General features: G+C 39.1%; 3 protein-coding genes across 3 annotated transcripts; 2 read left to right on the forward strand and 1 right to left on the reverse strand.

Moving 5' to 3' along the window:
• The first annotated feature begins 1,917 nt into the window (after positions 1 to 1,917).
• On the forward strand, positions 1,918 to 2,772 carry LOC114759227 (protein FANTASTIC FOUR 2). Its single transcript, XM_028948357.1, has one exon. It carries the CDS (start codon positions 1,918 to 1,920, stop codon positions 2,770 to 2,772), a length of 855 nt encoding a protein of 284 aa, XP_028804190.1.
• Positions 2,773 to 11,830: 9,058 nt separating this feature from the next.
• On the forward strand, positions 11,831 to 18,383 carry LOC114759255 (general transcription and DNA repair factor IIH helicase subunit XPD). The gene is made up of 12 exons (XM_028948407.1): positions 11,831 to 12,516; positions 12,920 to 13,200; positions 13,328 to 13,410; positions 13,488 to 13,891; positions 14,254 to 14,447; positions 14,601 to 14,781; positions 14,884 to 15,008; positions 15,819 to 15,908; positions 16,031 to 16,109; positions 16,228 to 16,304; positions 17,034 to 17,142; positions 17,959 to 18,383. Exons 1-12 carry the CDS (start codon positions 11,983 to 11,985, stop codon positions 18,079 to 18,081), a joined length of 2,280 nt encoding a protein of 759 aa, XP_028804240.1. The 5' UTR covers positions 11,831 to 11,982; the 3' UTR covers positions 18,082 to 18,383.
• Positions 18,384 to 19,353: 970 nt separating this feature from the next.
• Positions 19,354 to 25,173, reverse strand: LOC114759201 (basic helix-loop-helix protein A). Its single transcript, XM_028948320.1, has 7 exons — positions 24,781 to 25,173; positions 24,374 to 24,628; positions 22,856 to 22,952; positions 22,603 to 22,617; positions 22,453 to 22,509; positions 21,781 to 22,327; positions 19,354 to 20,708 (listed from the first exon to the last, which is right to left on the reverse strand). The coding sequence occupies exons 1-7, from the start codon at positions 24,882 to 24,884 to the stop codon at positions 19,777 to 19,779; spliced, it is 2,007 nt and encodes a 668-aa protein (XP_028804153.1). The 5' UTR covers positions 24,885 to 25,173; the 3' UTR covers positions 19,354 to 19,776.
• Positions 25,174 to 27,270: the final 2,097 nt, after the last annotated feature.

A 27,270-nucleotide genomic window follows, 5' to 3' on the forward strand; every position in this document is an offset into this window, starting at 1 on the left:
AGGCAGAGGCACAAACGCGGGAGGGTATTATTCAGTCAAGATTTGATAATCAGGTTTTTGACCCATTTAGACTTCAGAGATTAGTGAGGGCATGAAAGGTGCATATATTCTTGTCCCCTCTTTAATTTCCCTTCCCAATCTCCCTCCCCTTCCCTGCTTCTCGTACATTAAAACGTCAAAGATATGAACTTATTTCCTTTTTTGGCCAATAGAGATGCATTGCTTCAATGCGGTGACGATACGTGTCACAGTCAATATCCAGTTCAACTACTTTTTGCAAGCACAACAATCCGCATCCCCTAGGACGCATGATCATCAATTCTTTGTGTCCTTTTGCTTCCTGTGCGAGGGACTTGGTATCTTGCAATTGGGATTTCATTCTCAAGCGGGAGGAGGATATGACCCGGGGGAAATCTTTTTGAGAATACATAACTAGGCTATTTTCTAGCTATGCGTTAAGAGTGGGGCACAAAAGAAACCAGGAGAGTTCATGGTGGTAATCCTACTTGTCAAGACGGTGTTTTCATATCATAATATGACATTGGTGGTTGGTGTAGCACACATCTGTTTCTAATCGGCTATTATTATAATCTAAAACTTAAACTGCAATTCACCTTTTTATTTTTTATTTTTTTGCCTCGTTATGTTATTAAGAAGATGTTGCCATTGACTAACGTTCCCAACAAATTTCTTAATTAGCCGATTAGTCCAGAAAAGTTGCACGTCTTGATCTGTAAGACATCTCCTGTTGAAAATTTTTTTAGTGAGAAAAATTTATCAATTTTTTTCACATCAATAATAATATTTTTAGCTAATAAAGAGTTGATTTAGCAGTACAAAGCCCTACTGGATCTCTTTGGATTTCAAGTTCGAGTTTCATAAAAGACACCTTCACAGGGAGGGGAAGGGAGGGAAAGCCAGAAACACCGAATTGAATTGGCCGGATGATAATATATAAAAAATTTCAATGAGAACTTTTTTCCAGTTTTCCCAGTTACCTAAAGGCTTTGGTGTCTCCTGACCCTTAATTCTTGCCTAGTGGGTTGACTTTCTTAGATTATCCCAAATGAAGCTTATGGCCGAGTTCGTGGGTTTGATCCACTCGCTGTTAGTGCATATCCTTGTTGTTTAAAAAAAAAAAAAAAGACAGCGGAATGGGCTAGTCTCTCGTAACGTGACGAATCAAAGTTCGAATTCCTGCTAGGAGAGGTGTCATATTTAGTACTCGACAGTGTCTTGAATAGAATTGTCTCCAATAACAAGATATCTATGCTTTTAGCAAAAAAAATAAAAATAAGAAACAAAGAAAAGATTATCCCAAACGAAAGAGCTCTCCGTCGTCTTCTCTGCTACGACCACCTGTAGCCAACGCAATACCATGTTCTTGAGTTTCACATAAGTATGTTTGTGTTTTTTTCACATGGTCGTTTACAATTGTACAGAAGCTAACCAACTAGAAGCAAGTGCGGAAGTCAATTAATGAAGTGCTTTAAGAAGATTTAGGTAGTTGGTGTTATGTAGAGTATGTACTTGAAAACGGACTTAGACTAGAAGGAGAAGGTTTAGTAGTGCGTAATCATGCAATCAAGCTTCATTTGTCTCCATAAAGAAGTGGCTGAATTTACCATATACTCCTTATTACAAGAGATCTCACTATTGGGCACTGCAATAAAGTTCCAAACACTAGCGCTGTATTCCCCGAGCCTCCACTATAAATTCAGGTCCCTTCTTCCTTCTCTTTCCATGCCGTGCTTACTTCTCTTCCCTTTAATATTGTTTCTTTCTCTGCTTTCCCAGCCTTCCCATATTCGTTCTCTTGAGTCATACCAAAAGCCTCCTGCATTCCTTACTGGAATTTGGAAAAAAGTTCGTCCTGTGTCGTGCTGCTCTCCTCTGTTTTGTTCTGGGATAGCTACAATGTCTTCCTCAAGTGTCTGTCAAGGTTTCCAATCGTGTCTTACGGAACCTCGTGTTCTGTGGCTAAAATTGGCTCCACCCTTTGAATTGCCTTCCCTTTCAGAGTCTGAGACGCACCCACTTACCCCGCCCAACACCAACTGTGAAAAAGACTGGCAACAGGACAAAAATCCAAATGCTGACAGGGGTGGCTGGACTTTTCTTCAATCTCTTTGCAATAAAACTGACAAGTATGAAACCCAAAAAATCTATATCCACCCTCTGGTAAAGCGCTCCTCTTCCTCCCTGAGTGCCAAGAGCTTAGAGATGTGCACGGAGAGCTTGGGATGCGAGACGGGCAGTGATGGAAGCGAAGGCAGTGATGACATTGCCCTGTTTTCATTAGAAAAAAACTCGTCCTCTTTGGCTACTCCAGACGGTGACAGAAATCGTGTGTCAAAAAGATCAAATCGCAGTGTTACTAACTTTCCTCCTCCACTGTCTTCAATGAGTAAAGAGGGAGGGGTTCGAGTTAGGCCTCGTCGTGAAGATGGTCGTCTCATCTTGGAAGCAATGCCTTCCCCTTCTCATCCTTCTCGTTTCAAAGCAGAGCGCAGCGATGGCAGGCTTAGGCTTCAACTCTTGTCTACCGTCAACCATTCTCTCAGTGATGACGACGGATCAATTGAAGCAGAAGGAGAGCAAAAAGAAGAAGGGGCTGAAGAAGATGTTGCAGATGAGGTGGAGGAGTACTGGGATGAGAATGAAGGGGATGAAACGGGAATGAGAAAGATCCCAAGGCCAAGCAGGTGCAACGAAAACGGGAACTTGAGCAACCAAATGCTTGAATGGGAGCCATTCTGGGTGGCTACTTAAATGCAACTCTTCTCTCAGAATTTACTATTATTGGTATTGCTGCTGTTGCTATTGTCATTTCTACTTTCTTTTCTCCCCCTTCATAATTACGAATATCAGCTCCTTTGGGAGGGGGAGATTGGTGCTTGCGATGTAAAATTGTACTTATGGTAGTTATTATAGTTATTAGTTATTTTGGACGAGGTCCTAATACTCTCACCTCTCTTCCGTCTTATTGGGAAGTTGCTTTATGTTTCTTTGCTGTTTTTCTTATGAATGTTCCTAGTGACTTAATTCTGAATGCTCAAAGTAGTGCATAATCATAACAAGTTAGGCATGCGCAACAGAGAGCGTACAGCAGAGCTTTTATATATAATATCAAAATCATAAACTGGCAGTGGATCCAAATCCCACACGATAGTACTCTCTATGCGACTATAGGTGGAAACTAAATTAAAGCATAGAAGTAAATACTTAAGAATTAGAGAAGATGAAATGACGGCTGATGAAGAGGGATTGGTCAAGGAAGAAAATGCATGAGTTTCTGAAAAAGGTAATATGAGAAGAATCGGAAGGCGTCCCTTGTTTTAAAAATGCTTCATTTTATAAATATGAAATAATATATCAGAGTCTCACTGTCACATTGGAAAATGGGAAGACATGGAAGTAATGAATGAAATAGCAGAGAAGAAGCAAGAATGGAACATGCAAGTGGCTAGAGAAAGAGAGGCTGGGAAGCATCAGAAAAAGGAGGGACCCCAAAGCACAACAGTAACATGGACTGAAATCGTCACCAACGATGATCCATGTGCCTTGGCTCCTCTAAGCACAGTTCTGAAATGAAAAGCTCGATCTTTAGTTATATGTTTAAGTGATGTGAGCGATAAAGATTATGGAGGATAAGAGGGTTAAGAAGGAAGTAAGTGCATGGATGATGGTGGCAGTAATGGGTAATTAAGGGAGTTAGGCAAAGACGAGGGGCAGGGACCTGCAGGGATCTCAAAAACGAGCACATGCACCACCACTGCTCTTCAGCATCATGTGCCCTTTCGGAGGTGTAGAGGAATAGGACCTTCCCTCCACATATTCTCTCCTCTCTTTTCTTTCTTCATTCCATATACACAAGTGATGTCATGTCTTTCATCTCATTTTTTTTTGACATTCTTCGTATTTTATTTAGGGAGAATTACAATCAAGTCTTATAAAAAAAAAAAAAACAAAACAAGTCCCACAAGTTGTTATTTTTCATTGTAGGACTTATCATTACAAACTGTTCAAATTGCTATTAAACTTTTTAATAATTATTTTTTATGTGGAATTTGACTGTAATTCTCTCTTTTATTTATATACTCGAGGAGTATCGATCTGCTGATAATGATGTTTAGGGATTTTTATGCGATTGATTAGTCAGACTTGGGGCTTGATGACGAGCTGATATGCCAGCGTGGGGTCCCCAAAAAGATGGGCTTGTCTGCCTCGTCGGACTTGGGTACGTTTTTTCTTTTACATGTGACTGTGACTGTGAGCCACTTTCTCCATTTTATATAATTTATTAAAGAAAAGAGAAGTCAGCCATGTGATCAGTTAAACTTAGCAAACATTGCGACTTTTTGGGTGCAGGCAAAGTTGGTCTTTTTGTTGTCACCAACGCAAGTTTTATTCGAAACTATAACCTATAATCTAATCTACTCACATTACATGAATTCTATTCTAAACGGAATTTATTTATTTTCTCCCCAGAAAATAATTAAAAACTTGAATATGCTGGTCATAATATAGTATATAAATAGAACAATTAATCTGGAAATTAAATATCATTTATATTAGATACTCTCTAGCTACATTGAGTAGTGAGAATCAAAAGTTAAACTCTCGACAAAAGTTATGCTGGACATACTAAAAAATTATAATACCCAGGGGGAATAAGGTCGACAAATTTACATTTATTTTATGTTTGTTAAGTAATATATATATATATATATATCAGTGATGGGTATATTTCAAAAAAAGAAAATCAAATTATAAACGACGCCTTGAGGTGTTGTATATGGGACCCAGGGCATTCCAGGAAGGACACTGAAAGGGAGGATTCGATCTTGTTTGACGACTGCTATACTGCAGCCATCGCTATTTTTTTTCTGACACACCAGGTTTCGACTTCTGTTTGGTTCTCGTGTACATCGGCTTCTGTTTTCAGATGCCTTTTTGACTTCCCACTTCCCTCCCATTCGTACATTTCTCAGCTGCATTCATCGTACCATGCGGCGAAACAATTCCACACGTATCAATTCCTTTGTTTTGTTCATTTGTACACTGCATCTGTTCTGCCTCGTGCTCGTATTATACCTGACATTCAACAATATATTATTACAGGTATGGCATCACCACTAGGAGAATTGAAGTCAGTCACTTAAATCATTGGCCATCCAGGACCCAACTCTAGTCATTACACGCCGTGGCATCAAATTAGTGTTTCTAGAGTTGCATTATTATTGTGTCTCCTTGTAATTAAGATGATCGCAGACACTAACTTCTTGGCTGTCGTACACGTCTCATTGGGCGTGCACATATGTACTAAATGTGCACGGGAAGAAGTGCATATTTATGTTTAAAGTTATACCTATAATGTCTATTCTCAGATCGGATGAAAACATGCATATATAAGATTTAAGGTTCAGCTGCATTGTCGAATTGTGGTGTTCAATTTTGGAGAAGACTGGCATCTCTAGGAACTAGACACATATTACGTTAGCAGGTATAAGAACAATAGAGTCTGCGGGGAACAAAATATTCCTGTCTAAGTATGGTGCTTTGGATATTGCGGAGGTACTTAAATACCTTGTTCGACTATCGGGCGTTCTGTCGCTGTCTCGCATTTGGTAATTTTGCCTCTCAGTACGTAGGTAGGTAACGTAATCTGACAATGATGCATTCCATCTGGCACGGCACGAATTGGATGTTCCCAACGTATTCCTCAACTTGCCATTTTAATTTCAACAACATAGATGTTATTTCAGACATTTTCAGAAAAAACAAAAACAAAAATCAAGTAAATGGCAACACTGTGGAATACAAGAGCGCCATTACTTGCGACAAAAGGGAGACCAGTATCCTTGTCATTCTCAAAGACACCACATCATTGTGTCTGCTCAACATTGGACAGAAATGAAACCGCACATCTACGGAGAGATCGACGAGTCGACAAAATTAAATTGACGTTTCTCCCTCTAACTTGCTAGCTAGCTCTCTCTATACATATAAGGTGAGACATGCGCGGCAAAAGACAAGCAAACAGGGCGTGTTAAGTGGTGTTTGTTGTGAATCAGATGACCATTTAAGCACACACTTAACTACATATCTATATGATCAGCAACTTCTCCTCAAGTTGTGCCCTAACTGGAACTGGCACGCGATGAAGGCTTATATAATGCATGGCCAAAATAAGAGCGGTCGGGTAGAGTTGACAGGATAGAAATAGGATGGCTTGCACGCAAAAGACATATGTACAAAATAATCATTAAGAGGAGACCCGAAAATATAGGTTACAAGGATAATCATGGGAAAGAAGAAGGGGACTAATATACACAGGGCCATGGCAGGTTGTGGTGGTGATTGAAAAAGCTGGCGTTCTCAAGGGGATTTTCGACGATCTATCATCATCAACTGCAATCCCATGCATGGAGGAAGAAATCTAGCATCTATATATATAGCGGGACAAAACTCAGACACAATAATCACGTATGTAAGCCACTAATGAATTTGTGATCCACGCACGCAGCGGAGTAATTAATGCGTCATTGTCGGTATTGCTTAGTTAAATGCCTCTTGCATGGAGACACGCATGTGTGTGTATGCCTTATAAGCAGTTAGTTTATACATATAAGTCAGTTTTAATCAAATAAAAAAATACATGCACACTCAGTTAATTTGAACAAAGGAGTAATTAGCTTATTCATATAACGTGGAGAAGTGTATATGTGATCGGTAATGGAAAAATTGCCAAGGTACGGCTCAAAGGTGAAGAAGGTTTTGTGACGTCACCAAATCTAGCAATGATATAGCGGCAGGATCTGGATCTAGTATATCCTTCGGGGCCCCACATTTCAAATGCTCACTCGCGTGCTGCGGCGGGGTGCATGATTGAAGGTCGTATTGGTACAGGGTCCGTTTAGACAGTGATTAAAAAATAACTTATTGAAAAAATAATTTATGGAGAAGTAAAGTTGGGTAAAAGTCAAATTAGATAAGCTGGATTGTGTTTGGATTGGAGTTCAGAAAAACTAGTTTACAAAAATGAGATTGATAAAAAGTTGTTTGAATTATAGTTAAGTAAAAGTAAATTTGGTTGTAAAATAACTAAAATAAGTATGAGTTTTAATAAATAATAAAACATGATAAAAAAAATAATTTTACAAAAATTAAAATAATTTAATATGAATAAGTCAAATTTAATGAGTGAATTAAATTTTAAAATTTTAAAGAAATCATAAAAAAATTTTAAATATGAAGTGAAATGTGATAAAAAAATGAATTGAAATAATACAATTAATTTAATATAAAAAAGTAAAATTTAATAAGTAAATTAAAATTGAAAACATAAGAAAAATGAAAAAAATTACTGCTAGTGGTTGTAAATTATGGAAGATATTAAAAAAGGAAGACCGAATGAAATCCAGAGGCGAGAGAATATTATACGAGGACCCTTTCCGATTGGAAATAATAAGGAGGAGTGAGAAACAATGAGGAGGAATAGTGCCAGAAGGGAGAGAAAAATATGGTGGGAAAAAGTTCTTTGACACACTTGTAGAAATAAGCTCTTCAGACCGAGTCATAAGCTCCCTCCTCCAGCTTACTCCAACTGTGCGTTGAGCTAGCTTAAAATCCAACAAGCTAAATGTATCTAAAGCCCTGTCAAACATCATCAGAATTTTCAATGTGGCTTATCTTGAAATTAAGTACCCAAGTCTTCATCAAATGATTTTAATGAACAGAATAGTGTCGAGGAATATTTTAAGAGTATATTAATGGAGTTAAGAATTGAGACTAAAATGGATGAAAAGTATATGTGGTAAAGATACAACAAAAGGAAAGCCACTGCGCTGTGTTTTGTTCAGGAATAAGATGAACGATCAATGATCACAAATTTCACTATGCAGTGTGATGTGCGTGCATGTTTATGCCCTAAATGGATGGTCCAATTCAAAATGAATATCCAGTTTAACTAGTTGGGGGGCAATATAATGTTGCTTTTGCAGATTCCAATAGAGAGAAATGTGAGTGGGGATGTCAGGTTGGTTCTCTCTTGGGGATAGACTGACGTACAAGAATATGGGAGATGAGAGGAATAAAAACTTAGAAATAAACAAGAAACGAAGGACTGAAGCATTGGTGCAGGATGGAGTTGGAGGCAACCGGATCATGGGTACAGTGAAGTGTAGTCCAGCAATTATCAGCCACGTGTCGACCCCCCGCCAGTTGCCCTTATCTCTTGCTCATCTCTCTTCGTGTGGTCAACTATCCCCCCTCCAAAAAAAAAAAAAACTCAAAATGATAGGTGACTTTTTTCCACGTCTTTCTTTCTTTTGTGTCTTTTGAATCCAGTGCTGGGGGTATAAGAGTTTGAGCGAGCGTTAGTTTTTAAATCTCAATTTACTTTACTTTTTAAATTTATATTTTTTTTCATAAACCTTCCATATTAATTATACATATCAAAAAAATTTATAGGAGGTATTTTTGAATACAAAAAACTAAAAAAAAGTGTTTTTAAAAAATAAATAATTAACTTAAATATTTTTTTTAAATTATATAAATTAGTTATTTAACTTCTATATTTTAGATTAAAAAAAGTAAAATATTATCATATGAACAAATTTCATACCTTCTCTTTCATCTTATTGATGCCAGCAATAACTAAATTTTCAGCACAATACACAAGAGAGACTATCGGCTGGTGGCTGCCATAATTGAAAAGCGCATACACAACTCTATGGACCTGTTTAGATTAGTTTATAAGTAGCTTTTCAATCATGATTTATGGAATACGAAATAAACATGTGAGAAGAGTTTTGTCTCGACTTACGTAAAATATGCCTTAAGTGTTTTTAAATGTTATCACAAACAAGCCTTATACCGTTTTGGATTTAAATTCACGCTCTCTCCTTATCTTACATTTACGTATAAGATACTTTCTAGGGCATTTTAGTGATTCAAAATATGAAAGCAAGTTCAATTGCCGATCAATTAAATTAAGATAACCTCTATATTCAGAGTACTATATTTGGATCTAAATACGTACGACGCTTATAATTAACTCATCAAAAATAAAAAGAGATAATTAAATCATAACATGAGTTTTTGAAAATATGAATTGAAAAAAAAAATCTACAGAGTTACATGGGACGATTTTGTTTTTTGATAACATGTATGGGTGATTTTAGAATATACTCTACATTTTTTATGCAAAAATACCGACACATAGGACGGTCGAATTGTTCTCGAAAGCAACCAAGGCATAGGAAGGATCGGAGGGGTTGGCAAGGAAGGGAAAGGGAGGATTACAGGGAATATTAAAAGTGTTTCAGTAAAACATCAGGGACGGAGCCTGCTGAGCGCAGAGAATGCGAATAATCAAATGAACCTGGAGTAAGAATGTTTAGTGTGTGTGTGTGTGTGTGTGTGTGTGTGTTTAATTGAACAAAATACATGAAATGTTTTTCACGGAAAAAGGTGCGGACAAACAGGCACTGGTACATTTAAAGAGAAAAGAGAGAGCCAGAGAGGGATTTTTGGGATGGCGTGATGATTCGATGACATGATAATGCATGGCAGGGGGGATGATCTTATGTGATGGAACGGTGGGTGTCCTCCAATCAGAGTTCGACAGATGCGGAAGCTTATAAAGAGCCTACGGCCTACCCTATAATATTGGCCCCCGGTCTCATCAATTAATCAGTTATTACTTATTACAACTAATTTTTCAATTTGGAATGAGTTATAAAATAGTTCATAGGTAGCTTAATTTGATGTAATTCAATTTTTATAATTTCTAATTAATTTAAATGCAGTTTTTAAGTTTTAACTCAATACGACTTAATTTTCATAATTTACTCATTTAAAACACAAGCTCTGGGAGGAAAAAAAAAACTTTAATGTTATTTGGAATGACTTATAAAATAGTTTACAAGTAGTTTTTAATTATAATTTATGAATATCAGATAATTGTGTAAGAAAAATGTTATTTTGATTTACATAAATTTGCTCATTAAATATAAATCTAAACAAAATGTCTTCTACGTGGATAATACTTAAAAAGGTTTAAAAAGACATTTATATTCTAAGTCTCGGACGAAGCTAAGTGCCTTGTGTAAGAATTTAATCAACACGTTCATAAACTCTTGTTTGGAGAATATTCTGATAGGGCTTCAGGTAAAGGACCTAGGTAGGAGGTTGCCAATAAATTTGAAGGCCCCATAGACTTATGAATAACTGTTTAGTCCAGACCAACTGAATCATTAAAAACAATGAATGCTAACACAGATTGAAGAAACGGAGCTCAGATCAGCTGTTTGGACTGTTTCAACTTAATTATGAATCTCAAATTCGATAGGTGGGAATATACTCCTCCGGTCCTTAATATAGAACCCAGTTCTTGAGTTGGTTTTGGTCCTAAATATAAGACCCATTTATCATATTTATCAATTTTCTCTAAATTACCCCTATGAATACTCTATCAACCATAATCAAATAGAAGAGGGAGATGAGGTATTAAGAAAGATGATTATGGTGTTTTAGAAAAAATGTGTCATTTTTTTATAATTAACTAACTTATCTAACTTCCTTAATCTAATCAAATTAGTTAAATGAGTCTTATATTAAAGACCGGAGGAGTAGTATCTTAGAAGTTAGGAGTGTCAACCTTAATAGTTCCTGTCATGTCTCAATTCGAATTAATCTAAGCCTATTATTATACCTAAAAAATGGTCTGACTCAAAATATCATGTGCTTAAAAAAAAAAAGGAGCCCACCAGGGGCATATCTTTGTCCATTATCTCTCCTTCCTGCTTAAAAGTTAAACTGATGCCGTAGCCGTCCGATGGAACCTATCTAGTTACCCCCCAATTGTACAGTTCGTACGATCGAACACAGATAACACGGTGATCAATGTCATGCTATCGTGTGCCCAGCTCTATTTGACCCTGCTTTCCAGCTTCTGGCTGTATCCGTCCCGGGCGAAATCCCTCAGTATATCTTTGGGGAAGAGGCATGCGACAGGTCGAATTCAAAATCACTAGAAGATCACCACATGATCTGACACAACAGTCCACCAATTTTGTTGGTGGCCTGATATGATTCTTAAGAATAGTTACGTTGCCGCGAGTTTCCACATACATGAACATAAGCCATGACCTTTAATCTCAAGCAGCACGTGGCTCTGGTTGTTGGTAAGTAAAAAGTTCGGATCACTTGTTCATTTGGCAAGGTTCAGGTTCATCACCTAAATAACAGCAATCCATTTTGAGAAGAGGAGGTTTGATTTACGGAATTGACGGACATGGAGTGAGAAGCACAGTGCCAAGAATTACTGCAGCGAGCCCAGAGGATCTGATGAGGAAGCTGTTTACCCAACCCAACCTGCATCCACAAAGGCCCACGGGCAAATAATTTAGCCGAGAAACAGATTTACGTCATTCTCCCTCCTACTATTGCAAAATAGAAGACACTTGTCTGCCGATCAGCCATCGTGTCTGTTCTTATTCCAAAATGGACTTCAAAGGCCCATAACACTATAAAAGTCCGATGCTTCAAACATCAGTACTGGGCTTCTTTTATACCATTATTATATTTTGGGCCAACTCTTCTGCTGCGCTGGCAATACCCGCAAGAGTCACCAAAAAACCATTTGTGCAGATTAACGGGGGAAACGATGGGAAAAAAAAAAAATTGAACTTATTAGGCGTGCTTGTTTCAGCCGCCGGGGGATGTTAGCTTTGGCGGGGATTTTCTTTTATTCTTCTCCCATTTTATAATTTTTAGCCTCTTTTGTTTCTAAAAACGAAAGTCGAGCAATCAGCAGCGTGACCCCGGGAAAGTGCTTCGGCTGATACACCTTCTCGAGTCCTAATGGAATGACGCGGAAGGCCCGAGGAGACCTGAACGGTAAAGCTGCGACTGCGAAGCCCTAATACATCAGGCCACTACAGTAGGTGCCTTATCCGATCTTATACCACGACGATGAAGTTCCCGATAGAAGATGTTACCGTGTACTTCCCCTATGATAACATATACCCAGAACAATACGCCTACATGCTGGAGTTGAAGCGAGCCCTTGATGCTCGGGGTCATTGCCTCCTTGAAATGCCAACAGGTACAGGCAAGACTATTGCCCTCCTTTCCCTGATCACCAGCTACACTCTCTCCAAACCCCAGAACCCAGTTAAGCTTATCTATTGTACTCGCACTGTCCACGAGATGGAGAAGACTCTCGCCGAACTCAAATTACTCCACAACTACCAGCTTCAGCATCTGGGTCCTGCTGCGAAGATCTTGGCTGTGGGATTGTCTTCGAGGAAGAACCTCTGTATCAATCCCAGGGTTTTGGCCGCAGAGAACCGGGACTCGGTTGATGCTGGCTGCCGCAAATTGACTGCTAGCTGGGTCAGAGCGTTAGCTGCTGAGAACCCGAGAATCCCGACTTGTGAGTTTTTTGAGCAGTATGAGAGGGCCGGCTCTTCTGCAGTATTGCCTCCTGGAGTATATACCTTACAGGTAGCTAAAACTTGATCGGGTATCATATTTTTAGATAGATTTAATGATGATTAAAACCTTGTTTCAAGCTAAACCACATTCAGCCTTAAAACACACTGGCTTTTTTGCTTTGAAATTTAGACCTTTTTAAATGCTCATGCATGCCCCCTGTGTTTAAGGTATGCTGGCAGAAAGGGACATTTTTATCATTGCTACAGTAGTGGAGTATAAATATGACATGTCTCATTAGTTTTGCTATATGTCCGGAATTCCGGAATCCCTAGAACTGATGAAGAAGCGCCTATTGTGTCATAGTGGTAGTGTGAGCCTATTGTCATGTAAATTTTAGTTGTACCTTATGGTGAATTCATCTTGCTTAATTATAAATGCAATTAATTTTTCTTTTGGTTCTCTATGATTGCAGGATCTGAGAGCATTTGGGAAGGAGAAGGGGTGGTGCCCATACTTTTTGGCACGACATATGGTGCAATTTGCAAACGTGGTTGTCTACAGTTATCAATATTTACTTGACCCCAAGGTGGCTAGCATAATTTCCAAGGAGATGCAGAGAGAGTCTGTCATTGTTTTTGATGAGGCTCACAATATTGATAATGTCTGTATTGAAGCACTTAGTGTGAGTGTCAGGAGGCAGACTATTGACGGTGCTAGAAGAAATCTCCATAAGATAAATCAGGAAATTGACAAGTATGCTTTGTTTCTAGCATTTACCTTTATTGTCGTGTAACTTGTGTGCAATATTTGTGTTTCCCCACATTGAATGCGCTAGAATAATTTGATATGGATTCTCTTTACTGTTTGCCCTGGTAGGAAGGTTCAAGGCCACCGACGCGGGTAGGCTACGTGCTGAATATAATAGGCTTGTTGAGGGTTTGGCTCTCAGAGGAGACCTACCTGGTAGGTAAAATGTTAATATTTTATAATGTTTAAAGGGTACTTCATTTTCCTTAACTAAACTTGTCTTCTTTGCTTAGCTACGGATGCCTGGCTTGCAAATCCAGCCTTGCCTGATGATATTTTGAAGGAGGCTGTACCTGGAAACATTCGCCGAGCTGAGCATTTTGTTCATGTTTTACGTAGATTAGTTCAATATCTTGAAGGGCGCTTAGAAACTGAGAATCTGGAGAAGGAAAGCCCTATAGCCTTTGCTAACTCTGTTCTGAATCATGCTGGAATTGACCAAAAAACACTCAAGTTCTGTTATGATCGCCTGCATTCGTTGATGTTGACGTTGGAAATTACAGACACTGATGAATTTCTACATATCCAAACTATATGTGATTTTGCCACGCTTGTTGGCACATATGCTCGAGGGTTTTCCATTATAATTGAACCTTATGATGAGAGAATGCCACATATTCCTGATCCTGTATTGCAGGTTAGTGTTATTGTTCTGACATGTCTTTTTATTAGTACTCTTTTGCCCATCTCAAGGTTACTCATAAGTTGTTGTTGACTATTAATTACTTTTATTAGTACGCTTTTGCCCATCTCAAGGTTACTCATAAGTTGTTGACTATTAATTACTCAGGGAACAATGTACACAGTGCAATGTATCGTATGATTTTTCTTTTCCTTAGAAACTATTTACTCAGCAAATACTTTTGAGAATTGGTTAACAAATGTTTGTGTTTATGTAGTTGTTGCATGTTACGCTCTTTTTTGTCATGTAGGGACGATTTCATTATCGGATGTGTTTTTATTATATTTCTCTTATTTTCTTGGTCATTGACATTTCAGCTTTGCTGCCATGATGCTTCTCTTGCAATAAAGCCTGTTTTTGAGCGATTTCAGTCGGTTGTGATTACATCTGGCACACTCAGCCCTATAGATCTATATCCTCGTCTTCTGAATTTCAACCCAGTTGTCAGTCGAAGTTTTACAATGTCCTTAACAAGAGATTGCATATGCCCTATGGTTCTTACACGGGGCAGGTATTCCAACTATTTTCTCTTCTCGTTGAGCATGCCTATTTATTGCATTTCTAATTTCTGTTTTCTGTATTTTGTAAGAGTGGGACACTGAATATCTCTCTTGTTTCCCCTATTTTGTGTTTCTTGTTAACAATATAATGTGTGTTATTTCAGTGATCAGCTTCCAGTTAGTACCAAATTTGATATGAGAAGTGATCTGGGAGTAGTGAGGAATTATGGAAGGCTCCTGTTGGAGATGGCTTCAGTTGTTCCAGACGGAATTGTATGTTTCTTTGTCAGTTACTCATATATGGATGGAATAGTCAATAGCTGGAATGAAAATGGAATTTTGAAGGTGAGTTCGCCTTATATGTTCTTTTGATTTATGCTATTCTTATGCTAGTGCTAGTTTCTTTTGTTTTATTGTCTGGTCGTACTAAAGGCATCTCTTTGGCAGGAAATAATGCAACACAAGCTTGTTTTTATTGAGACTCAAGACGTGGTAGAAACTACATTGGCTCTTGATAACTACCGCAAGGCTTGTGATTGTGGAAGGGGTGCTGTCTTTTTTTCCGTTGCTAGGTATGGTGCCGAAAAACATACCCCTCTGGATATATGTACTCACCATCTTTGAACTAGATCAACAGCATAAAAGACAAACATAGCTGAAGGAGAATTGAAGACTTATGCTAGGTTTTCTTTATTTGAAGAGCCAGGTTTTCTTAATTTATTGTGAACTAGGCTTTATCTCATCTTATTTAGGTTTAAATCATTATTATCATACTTATTTTACTTGATAAATAGCCCAAGAGTTTCATTTGGCAAACCTTTTGCCAATTGAATTGAGATTATTTGCCATCACATGCTCCTCCAAATTCTCTACTTATCTGTCCATTCTTCTCCTGTTCTCCTTATTTCTCGTTCCGTTCTTCCCTTTTCACCCTTGTCCTTCATCAATGGCACCAGCTGACCTGTAGGATGTTCGAGTTGTGGACTCCATGGTATTCGTCCGTCTGATGCTTTGATCAGTTGTTTTTTTCTCCCTCCATGACTTCTCAAATAAGAGAATGGGAATGGGAATGGAACTTCATGACAAGAACTCCTGGTCAAATAGACATAATTCAGTAATGTATTATGGCTTGTATATAATTTTTTGTTACATTAGAATTTAAACTCCGGTATCTGTTCTGTGTTTGAGATAAATAAGACCTTGTGAATTGGATTCTGACCTTAACATATGCAGACTTAGGACGTGTGATGTTTATTGTTCACAAAGTGACAATTTTATCCCTTTCATTGACTTATCGGGCAGTCCAGCATATTGATTGTTTATCTGTGTACCTTCGAGGCTAATGGGAATTCTGAATTCAAGAATGCACGTACCTTTTGCAGGGGGAAAGTTGCTGAAGGTATAGATTTTGATCGACATTATGGAAGACTTGTGATCATGTTTGGTGTACCTTTCCAATATACATTAAGCAAGTGAGTTGCCCTAGATTAAATTTCTGAATAAGGGCATTCTATGTTAGAATCATTATATATCTGAGTTAATCATGATTGAATTTCCTTTCCAATATACATTTACAAGATTTCTTTAATTTCAGAATTTTGCTAGCCCGCCTAGAATATCTACGTGATACTTTTCAAATTAAGGAGGGAGATTTTCTAACTTTTGATGCCTTGGTATGACTTGCTCTTCGCTCTCTTTGTATTTTTTTTCATGCCTGTGACTCGTTTGCTTCTATCAATTCAGCTATCTGACTCTTACAAGCCTTTGTAATGCTATTTTTGGTTGGAGCAGAGGCAAGCTGCTCAATGTGTGGGCCGTGTAATTCGGTCAAAGGCTGATTACGGGATGATGATTTTTGCAGACAAAAGGTTATTATATTCTAGTCCCCACACCATTTATCTTTCATAAACACCAGCACTTTAGGGAGAAATTGGGGGGGGGGGGTTCGATATGTAAGGTCTTGAGTTTGAAGTTTTGAACAGTGTAGATGGGGAAAAAACAAATCAAGAGAGCTGCCATTCAATTTGGGCTCAGCCCGCCTTAAATTCAGATTGATCGCTGATACTGGATACGGGATGGTTTTTAAAAAACACATAATATAAATCCAAATATATTTGATAATAGTTGCACATGCTACTTTGGATAATCGTGATTTTACAGAAATAGTTAATAATCTGTTACTGGCTTTATGCATAACACATATCTAGTTTAAACTTGATTACCCATGTCCTTTCCTGTGTATTTTACTATTGATGGGGAAAACATAAGCACCTGTGCACAACAATATTTGTAAGAAGTGGCCAATAACTAAAGGTAGTTTTGATCACAAGTCTGATATTACATGCATTCGGTTAATAGGTCTTTTTGCTTATGAGTTACATTCAAGGCATCCTTACCTATTTTTATCTCTAGATCTTTTCTTTTGTGCACTTACACAGACTTCTAAAATTTATTATGTGATTCTCCAAGATCTAAATTAGCACACCTTCCTTTGAAGGCTGCACCAGATATGTCACTGGCTCTAATACACTTTTCGTCTTTGGACAAAAGTGATAGCAGCATCTGAATTGTTGAGTATAACTGCCTACACTCTGCAGGTACAGTCGTCATGACAAACGTTCCAAGTTGCCTGGTTGGATACTGTCCCATTTACGTGAAGCTCACCTGAACCTGAGCACAGACATGGCTTTGTATATAGCACGTGAGGTCTGTCTTTGTAACTGCAAATTATCGTATCCAATCTTGGTCTCAGTACCATCACCATCAACATCATTCATGGCTAGCTCTTGGTTCCCGCAGGCATAATTTTGTCATCCTTTTAAGAAAAAAAGAGATTCCCCCTACTTATAAATCTTGAGTTGGCAAGAAAGTCTGATGTGGATGCCATACGGGCATGCTACGCAAGTAATTGTGCCATTAGATACTTCAGGATAGCAATTTTGCCTCTTGAATACTTTGGAGGTAAAATTGCACTTTAACCCTAAGATATTGTTTGGCATGAGGGAAGTAGAGGAGAGGGGAGGGGAGGGGAGGGGAGGGGAAGGAAAATTCTAATGAGCTCTATTTAAAAAGATTAGAGAAGTGGGGTTTTGGAATTTTAATAAAGAGAAGAAGTAATATAAAATAGGAATAAAAATTAGTTAAAAAATTTTAACCTCATTTTTTTAATTTTTTAAATCAAGCTTATTAAAATTTTCTCTCCCCTCTTCTCTTCTCATTTTTCCTCATACCAAACGCACCCTAAAGAAAAGGCAATTTTTTTTTTTCCGTGTTATGTCAGATATTTCATAATTGATTGCCCATGTTATTTCATCTGAATGAGTGTGTCATAATCCTGATTCGTCTAGAAGGGAATGAGGTGTGGATGCTTGCAGAACATCATTTTATCAGTGGATATTGCGGCAAACCTGTTTTGAGAACAGTTTTAATAGGATGCAAAATTATGTTTTCTTTGTTTTTGTGGTTAGTTTTGCAGGTAGATGTGATAATGAGTAATTAACGTCAGTTCATCTTTGGACGCAGTTTCTCCGGAAGATGGCACAGCCATATGACAAGACTGGGGGTAGTAGCAAGAAAACTCTGTTATCCCAGGAAGACTTGGAGAAGATGATGGTTGAAGGTAAATTGAACGATATGTTGCATTGAGACTTTGGCCTTCATGAACTGTTCCAATCAGTTCTTTCCGGTAATTTCCATTGCTCACACCGTGGTCGAAGAGTTGATATGGTGCCACGGAGAAGGTACCTCTGACTGTGGGGAAGATATGGCCGGGTGATTGGACAGTATCTTAAATATCTAGGTGTTTAAATAAATCATGCAGTTGTTGAGAACGTTGCGGATGTATCAGTTTTGTTGAGTGGGTGATAATATACATTATACAGTAATATTTTTTGGGAGCAACATGGAAGACTGTGTTAAATTATTGTTTAAAATATAATTTTGATTAGTAAATAATACTTTTCAAAATAAGTGATTTCATTTCTGCTGAAGAGAAAAACGGGTTCAATTGTCCAATTTACCACTGTCTAGGTTGAGTAGGCATGCCCGTTGTAACCCAGTGAGTTGGGTTAGCATTTGGTTCATGGATGAAGTGGGTTAATTCTTCTAGTTTAAATTTCAAATTATTAAGAAATGAAAAGAAGTTAAAGAAGTAAAGGGGAAAAAACTAATTTAATATTAAACATTAATATTTAAAGTCATTAAATATTTAACATTTAATATCTAACAAAGTTCAAGTATAATTACATATCTAATAATAGAGTAGTTAAGATTTTATATACTACTTTCTATTTTTAATATATTCTGGTTTTTAATATAAGACTTATTTAACTAATTTAATTAAATTAAGAAAGTTGAGTAAGTTAGTTAATTATAAAAATATGACATCTTTTATAAAACATCACAATAATTTTTCTTTAATATCTTTATTCTTTCTTCTACTTGATTATAATTGATAGAGTGTTGATAGAGATAACTTAAAACAAATGATAAATATGAGAAATATATTACGTTTAGATCAATATCAACTCAATAATTATGTCTTATATTAAGGATCGGAAGAGTACATTTTAGTTTGTAAAATTAAGAACTGAAAGTAGTATTTGTCCTTTTTCTAAATTTACATTTATCATAATTATTGGACAGGCTAAACACGCTAGCTGCTTAATCTAACTGTTGGGATGACCAGATCTGTGAGTTTAAAAAAATCTGGCTAATTTCATCAATTTTTTTAAAAAAGAAGAAGAAGAAGAAAACTAAGTCTTAACCCACAAAATTGATGGGTTAAAGAGGCTAATCCAGGGAGCATGATCAACTCCGATGGCTCTAATATTTGTGTAATTAATAGATGTGACAGGAATATATATCGAACCTTGGCGCAACCAAAAAAAAAACAGAAGATAATAATATATATCAAGATTATTAAAATGGCAGGACTTCATATTTGTAAAATCAATAATGAATAATTTACTCCCAGAATATGTTTCCCAGGGTTAAACCTCTGTTTGCGAGGAAACAAAAACTACAAAGACTGGAGACTGGAGACTGGAGAAGCAGCAGTTGATTTTATGAGTAGGGGAAGGATGTGAAATTAGAGAAGCACCAAGTCACTAAAAATGTGCTGTGGCTATCAGGATTTACATTTGGTCAGGGATGGGAGAACACCTACCTAAACTAAATTGTATTGGCCACTTCATGTCTGGGGCTCTTTCTTCAAGGAACCCTCGTCTTCCTTCATGCATCTTTACTTCCGCCTGCCAATTTCATCTGTTCTTCAATCAAACACTTATCTAATCCGAATCCCGCAGTGCTAAAATATTATATTAATCATCATATACAGAGTTAATCGTTGTGGGGTATGATTTGGTTGAGGGCCCTCTTCACTTCAACTATGCTGGTCTTCTTTCCGTTCGGACTTTCCTTCACCTTCGCCCTCAGCTCCGCCACGAACACCCCGTTGTTCAGCGACGATTGGACCGTCGTCACCTCTATCCTCATCTCTCTCAGCATCTGCATCACATCCAGCAACAATCCCTCCCTGTTCTCGCATTCCAATTCCAACAGCGCGTCACTCTCTATGATCGACACTTGCACCGACGTAACGACTCCCGACGGCGATGGCGGCGGTGACGCCTCCACTGACTTCGGCTTCCTCATCCCTCCGCTTCCCTCCACGATCCTCATCTTCCTCTTGTCCGAACCCACTCTCGTCAAGCTCCTCTGTTGCTCACGTGACTGTTGCTCTGCTTCCATCTGGCGGTTCCGCGTCTCCAGATCTTGGATCTTTTTACGCAACTGTTTCACGTACTCGATGGTGTCCCCTAATATGGACGCCTTGTCCATTTTGGTGACGAAGGGCACGAGCGATCTCAGTATGATGAACCTCTCGTTGAGCTTCTCGCGGCGGCGTCGCTCGGCCAGTACGTGGTTGGCGCTCAGCTCGTCCTGCGGCGTTCCCTTTCCACGGAGGCGCGTGACGGGATCGGTGCCATCTCGGGGGGTGGGCGAGTTGTCGTCTTGGTACTTGGTGTGGAGGAAAGGGACGGTGAACAAAATGTACTTGAGGAGCCACTGAGAGGTGCCGTCGGCGGACAGGTGGAGGAGGTGGTGGTCGGCACGGGTGTTCCACTTGGCAAAAGCCGACTGAGAGGAGCAGGCTATGTAGTCGGCGGGGGGTGATTCGGCCCACCGGAGAGACTGATTATGGAGGATGGTGGACACTGTCTGAGAGTAGTGGGTGTCCTCTTTTGTGAGGTCTTCTAGCTGAGCGCCTTCTGCATTATGCCAGCACCACATTAAGAATTTAGTCAGCGACGCCTGAAATTATGGTTTTTAGTTTGAAAATGAATGAATGAATGAAGACAACAAGGTAAGGGCCAGTGTCGTCGTCGTCGTTTCTAGTTGGGATATTTAAATTAGTTGACATTATGCGTCCGTGTTTTCCTGGCTGCAAATAATAGAGTTCGGATAATATGGTTTTGTTGCCATTCGACTATCCTCCTTTCTTGGAAAGGCAGCAAATTTTGGTGGGCCAGGTACTCTAATCTCGGCCACAACACGCACGCTTAAATGCGCGGGCGCGTGATTATAACATCATGGTTATATTCGTTCGTGTTTGATTTCATATATAAAAACAAACAAAAAACTATTTAGTTTCACCGAAGATATTAATTTTTATGGTTTTTATTATAAAACCAAAAAACACACCCACAAAGTTATAACCCATGTTTACTTTTTTGAAACTAATGGGTTGTATATGAAGCCAAAAAAAAAACTGTACGATATCGATGCCTCACAATTCACGAAGGTTGAACGCGTTAAAAACAAGGAAGAGAAAATGTGAATAATCTTCCGAATTTGTGTTAAATTCCTTACTAAGCCATGCACGGCGCGAATCTCAAAAACATATCCAAATTGATCCGGGGACGAAAGCAGCGGAGGGGTCTAGCGGGATTTACGACTGTGTATTAGGGGCAGGGCAGGGTTGGGTTGAGTCTCTATAACTTTTCATGGGAGGGCATCTTTCGGTATGCATGTACGGTTGGGGATCGTAATGGTCAAATTTGGAACTTGGGTGACCTAAATAGTTTATGTGGGCCCACCTTAAAGCTCTGCGTAGGAAGCGCAATTTATTGCTGACTGAGCCTACTGCTGCATGACGTACTGTTAGTAGTCATTATGATTCAATTACTCAATTGCGAGGGTGGATTCCCTCCGCATACTCACCATGCCAGCTAGTGTAGTGCAGTTCGAGTACAGTGCTACGATCCAGATTTGCTTTTTTTTTCTTATTCAATGCCAATTTCTCATTTACCCGTTTATGTTAGTAACTAACTACCACTGTACCTGAAACTGGTTGTTGAAGCCCTGGTTCGACCCACCTCCGGGTCGACTCGGCCCGGTACGACTCAGCTCGGCGCTCCTGATCGGCTGGGTGGCTCACCGCCAGCAGATGGAAATCTGAGTCCAGATTGTTGGAACCATCGTCCGGTGATCCTACTCGGATATCTTCCGACATCTCCAGCTGCATTAACTCGCTTGGTTCTGCTGCAGTGGCAGCTGCCACGCCAGACGCCTCTGGGGTAGACGTTGGGTGGCAGTTCCGGGCCGTTTCTGCCTCCGAGTCGGACTCGCCCTCTTCGTCATCCTCCTCCTCGTCATCTTCATTCATGTGGTTGTTAGGAGCGGGTGGGGTGGCGGGTGATGGGTCCACGGCGGAATACATGGCAACCGCGACTGGAGTGGACTGGAAACGGGAGTGGTCGGAAGAGGCGGTGGGGTTGGAGGTCGAGTGCTCGGAGAGGGCGGGCTTTGGCGGTGGAGGGTGGTGCTGCCGCTGGTGATCTGTGAAGAAGCTTTTCACGTGTTGGATAAAATTAAGGTCTTCCAGAACCTGTGACGTACACAAATATATTAAAGCACACCCTGTGCGTCCTCACTCACAAAGACACGTACGATTAATTTGTTCAACGGAAACCAGCAAGATTAGAAGGAAATCACTATATATGTGTGTGTTACCTTATCTGTTGTGCCCAACTCTACGACGCCGTCCAACAGAGGTATGCACACCACGGTCTGTAGTTTGCATGGCGCACATATACGCATAACATTGTCAAAATTTGTCTGTGAATTAGCTAGGTAGTCTGAAATTGCAGGTTACATTCTTACCTGTATGCGAGCACTCTGGCCGGGCAAGAAATTTCGAATCATTGACGTGTAGTGACAAGGGATCACAGAGATAATAAGGAGGTGGTTAGTAAAAAGGCTGTTGATCATATATTTATACATTCCAAATAAATTATCGATTAAATATTATGCTAAACGTTCAAATGGAAACCAAAGCAGTCCACCACGAGGCGTGGAAATTAATTAATGCATGAATTAATGACAATAATTAGTGTTAAAATGGTGGTGGAAGCACCTTGGCAAGAATAGCTCTTGAAAACGTTTTGCTGTCCACCTCGTTTGCACCGGCAAGCCATACGTGCTGCCTCCTCGCATATGCTTTCCCCGGTAGCCTATAGAAGTTGCCATTCATCGTTAAATTAAAGCGAACCCCTTAATATTTTTCTTTTTAGCGTGCACCATTTTTAGTTTCTCTAGCTATACACGTCTCGAACATCTCATTGCAAATTGCAAAACTTCATATTTAACTAATGATATAAATTATAACCTGAGAAACAATTTACATTGCTATTAATTGTATGGGCAGTAACTCCATTATAAATTGCAGATATTTGATGCCCTAAGATCCCAATCCAGCACCCCACACACCCACCACATGCTCTCAATTTTAGTTTCTTTCGGTTTTTTATCCTCCAAAATAGCGCGGGTAGATAAAACGAGTCTCAGATTCCTAAGTACTTCTTGTAGATTGTGTGAGTGTACATGTGTATGCATAAGAGTGTACTATATATCTACCTATAACAGATGTCTCGCCAATAACTAGTTGAACCGTCAGCCTATCTCTTGCATGATCAAGAATCGAAAGGGTTAACTTCTGGTAGTGAGCAGGCACGTGGGTACAGATAACCTATATATAGAGGAACCAGGCAACTATTAGAAACAGCTATTGACGGCCGGACATATGATCGAAGCCGTGAGCCCTAACATAGTCGAAGAAACTAGAAACAAAGAAGGTGTGAGAGAGAAATGGATCGAGCGTTGGGATTGGGGAAGCTTCCTAATGCAGAATGGTAGCAAGTAGTGGCAGCTTTTTGGCAGTTTGAATAATGAACACATTATCTTGTCTGGTTTCTCGAAGAAGCAGATTGCGGATAGCACCCGTCGTATTCAGGCATATAATGCGCAACTAATCACTTGACCAGCCGGCCGGGCAAAATGTTTTTGCACACAATCCTCCCAAATTTATTCCCCCATTGCGTTATAATTAGCTAACTCTACCTACATCAAGGTCGTCACATGGATCAACTTTCTCCTGTGGAATCTTTACAAACTCTCGAATCTCGCTAGGACAAACGCATAAAGACTCTCAGCTATCTTATTACCAGAGAAAATTTGAGACTAGCTATACGGCCAGCTTTTTTGAGCTTGTACTGTGTCTTGTTTCTTATTGATGTTACATGAAATTTTCTGCTGCTTCACCGAATTTCCTTTCTTAATGGGGGACATGGATACTTCCGCCACAACAAATTCCAGAGAAACATTGAGTAAATTACTAAATTATATTGCGGAAATTTCTACTCGTGCGTACGGCTTAATTATTTCTTGCTGCCACTATCTTAATTGCTGTTATTATTGCTGCATTCAAGCTCCCAACACACTCTCGGCCTCATCAGATAAATTTTTCTCGCAGCTGGAGCTAGTTCTTTAAATAAATAATAGTTAAAGCTAGAAATGGCGTTGAAGCTTAACTAATTAATGATTTTGATAGAGCTTATAGCTAGCTAGCAAGTGAAATTGTGGAGGACATACGTACCCGACGCCAGGAGGAAAGGAGAAAGAGACACACATCAGATAAAACCATTCGGATTCGGTTAGGTCCTCGGGCGACAAGGCAGCACAAGGCCGTCGAGCCGGAGGGTTGGTCTCCCCGGCAGACAATGATTCGTAGAGCTCCCTAAGTTGCTGGCTTCTTTGAAGAGACGCTTCCTCGGCACTAACTTCCACTGGCTGCACAGTTTTCCGGGTCTTAATTGCCCCATTGTAGTAACCATCCGCCCACACCAGGATCCTTGATTAACCAAATCAAAAAAATAAACTCTCAATTTTAATAAATCATAATTAAGCTGCTACAAGTATTATAATTAGGAACTGTAGAAGATTGATGAAGCGATGACTGATTAACGAAGGGATGCATGTTATTGTGGGAGAATGAAGAAGTACCCTTGTTGGGGACAGGGTTGCCAGAAGAGACTATAAGTCCACTGAACCGATTGCACCGTGGCTTGCAGGAGAGTTTGAAGCCTGGCTGTGAGAGGCGCAGCCATTGTTTGGGAACAAGGCAGCTGAATGGCAGGTGGTGAAGAGATTATATTTAAAGGTGAATCATGAAGGGATCGAAAAGGGAGGGGAAAACGGAGAAGTGGGTTTGCATGAAAGGTGAATAGAGAAGTGGGTGAATCATCATGGGAACTGAAAATCAACTCTATTTGAGGGGCGCATATAAAAAGCGGAAGGGGGAGGGAAGAGAAGGTAAGGAACAAAGGAAGAGAGAGGGGGGAAGGGATGGTCGGGGAAGAAAGAAAGACCCACAGATAGGGGAGATATACGTCAGGAAGGGGTATGACTTTGAGGTGGATGCGGGAGATATCCAAGAAACCACATTTGAAAGCTGAGGAAAGTGATGAGAAGAAGGTTTGTTAATTGGTAGATAAACGGAAATAGGGTTATGAGAGCAGGAGACTTGGGGGGTAATTGACTGGTTGGTCTACCAGACAGTTCGCGGGTTTTATATATGTGCATATATGCGTGTGTGTGTATATATATATAGAGAGAGAGAGAGAGAAGTAAGGGCGGAGCGCTGATTTGGTAGTTGTGGGAGAGAGGAGGGCGCGTGGGTGTGGGTTTTGGGGTTCATGAGAGTGGGGGAAGGGCAGCATTAGGTGGCAGCTGTCTAGCCGCAGACCAGGCCTTGCTTTTCACTTACTTTTTCATCCCCTCCCTTCCTTCCCCACAGCCCCCGTGCCGCTCCCCCATTTAGGCCTCCAGTTTACCGTGATAATTACCCTCCTACCCTCATCCTTATTGCTGCTGCTCTTACGCTCTCCACCCACTCCCACGTATTAATGTTTAGTACCGTATACAATAATAAACAGTCCCGTCGGGGACGTCCGATGCACAATAATAAACAATCAAAATATACTAAATTTTATTAAACTTTAAATTAGTTGCATATCTCCGGTCAAAAAAAAAAAAAAATTAGTTGCATATCACCCTATAATCCTTTAAAAGTTTAAATTTAGTACGTTACTCCCTCAAGTCATATTTATAAGCTTTAAATTGAGAGAGAAGTATGTTTGTCTTAATATTTTTATTTTATTTTATCACAAATATTTATTCTTTCTCTTGTCATAATCTTTCTCATCACATTTTTTCACACATTCTTTCTCTTTTTTCTCATTTATTACAAGAACATATTTGAAAACAAAAATATATTTTTAACCTATTTATTACTTTTAACTAATTTTATCTTATTATTTGTTATTTGTGAATTAGTTGTTTGAAGCTCATAATAAGAACAGGAGGGAGTAATGTTTTGTATTTTCACTATTATCTCCCTTGTTACTAAAAGTATGACTCAAGTTATTAGTTTGTAGTACATGTCATAATTTTCATATTTTTAGTTATGTGTTATGAATACTTGGGATTTGACGAGTAATTTTAAATATTTTATATTTTTATTTGATTTGAGAAAGGCCTGACCGTTCTGTATTCTCCCTCCAAAAATCCCTTCTCTCTGTAATTAGCTTCATACACACAACACGAGGCCAAGAGCTTAACATTAAATAATGTGTAAGAATGGAAAGTAGGAAGCAAAAAAATGTGTTGGCTTACTGGTGTAAGAAAAAGAAGAAAGAGGGCGAGATGCGCCCCTTGGATGTTTGACTTTCAGTTGCATCGGCTGATCAATCCTGTTGCCTCTTGCTCCCTATCGTCCCGTCCTCGTCGCCCCACCCCTATTTGCACATTTAAAATCTGCGGCTCTCTCTCCCACTACACTGTAAAAATAAATTAATAAGGAGCCACACACGAGGAGTAGTGAAATTAGGTGAATGCTCGCATGCAATGTCCTAATATCGCTAAAAATGTGAACTTGAAAATTATGATGAGCCGCCTGACCACCTGCTATGTCCGCGCAATTTGTTGGTTTACTTATTTAAGAACGTCATCTCAATTCTAATCTAAGTCCCCCTCTTTTTACATCTTAATGTCCATCCTTCCAGCGTTGCTGCTATACTATTCTCACACAAATCATCTTCTCAGCAAAGGTTCAGGCCTTCAAAAAAGGGCTTCACGCTTACCCTCCCTTTAAGTGTTCTTGCTACTTTTTAAACATTATAAGCGGAATAAATATACTTATTACAAGTCAAGATTTTAAATATTAACCCACGTCCTATTTATAAGACTCTATTTGTAGATTACAAAAGAGGTCTTATAATTAGGATCGGAAATATTATTAAATATTTGGAACCTGTCAATATTAAGTGAAATTCGGATAGATTATTTGCATTTAATGCGATTTATAGATGATTTTTCGTTGGAACAAACTATTAACACCCGCTGACAATTAGTAGCTTAATCCCTTGGTAACTTCTTTCTTCGCCGTAGTTTACAGGACACCGGAACTTCATTTGCACAAGCTACTACAAGTAA

Source organism: Neltuma alba, unplaced genomic scaffold (assembly GCF_004799145.2).
Source record: "Neltuma alba isolate B1F8T4 unplaced genomic scaffold, ASM479914v2 tig00010802_pilon, whole genome shotgun sequence".
Taxonomy (NCBI): Eukaryota; Viridiplantae; Streptophyta; class Magnoliopsida; order Fabales; family Fabaceae; genus Neltuma; species Neltuma alba.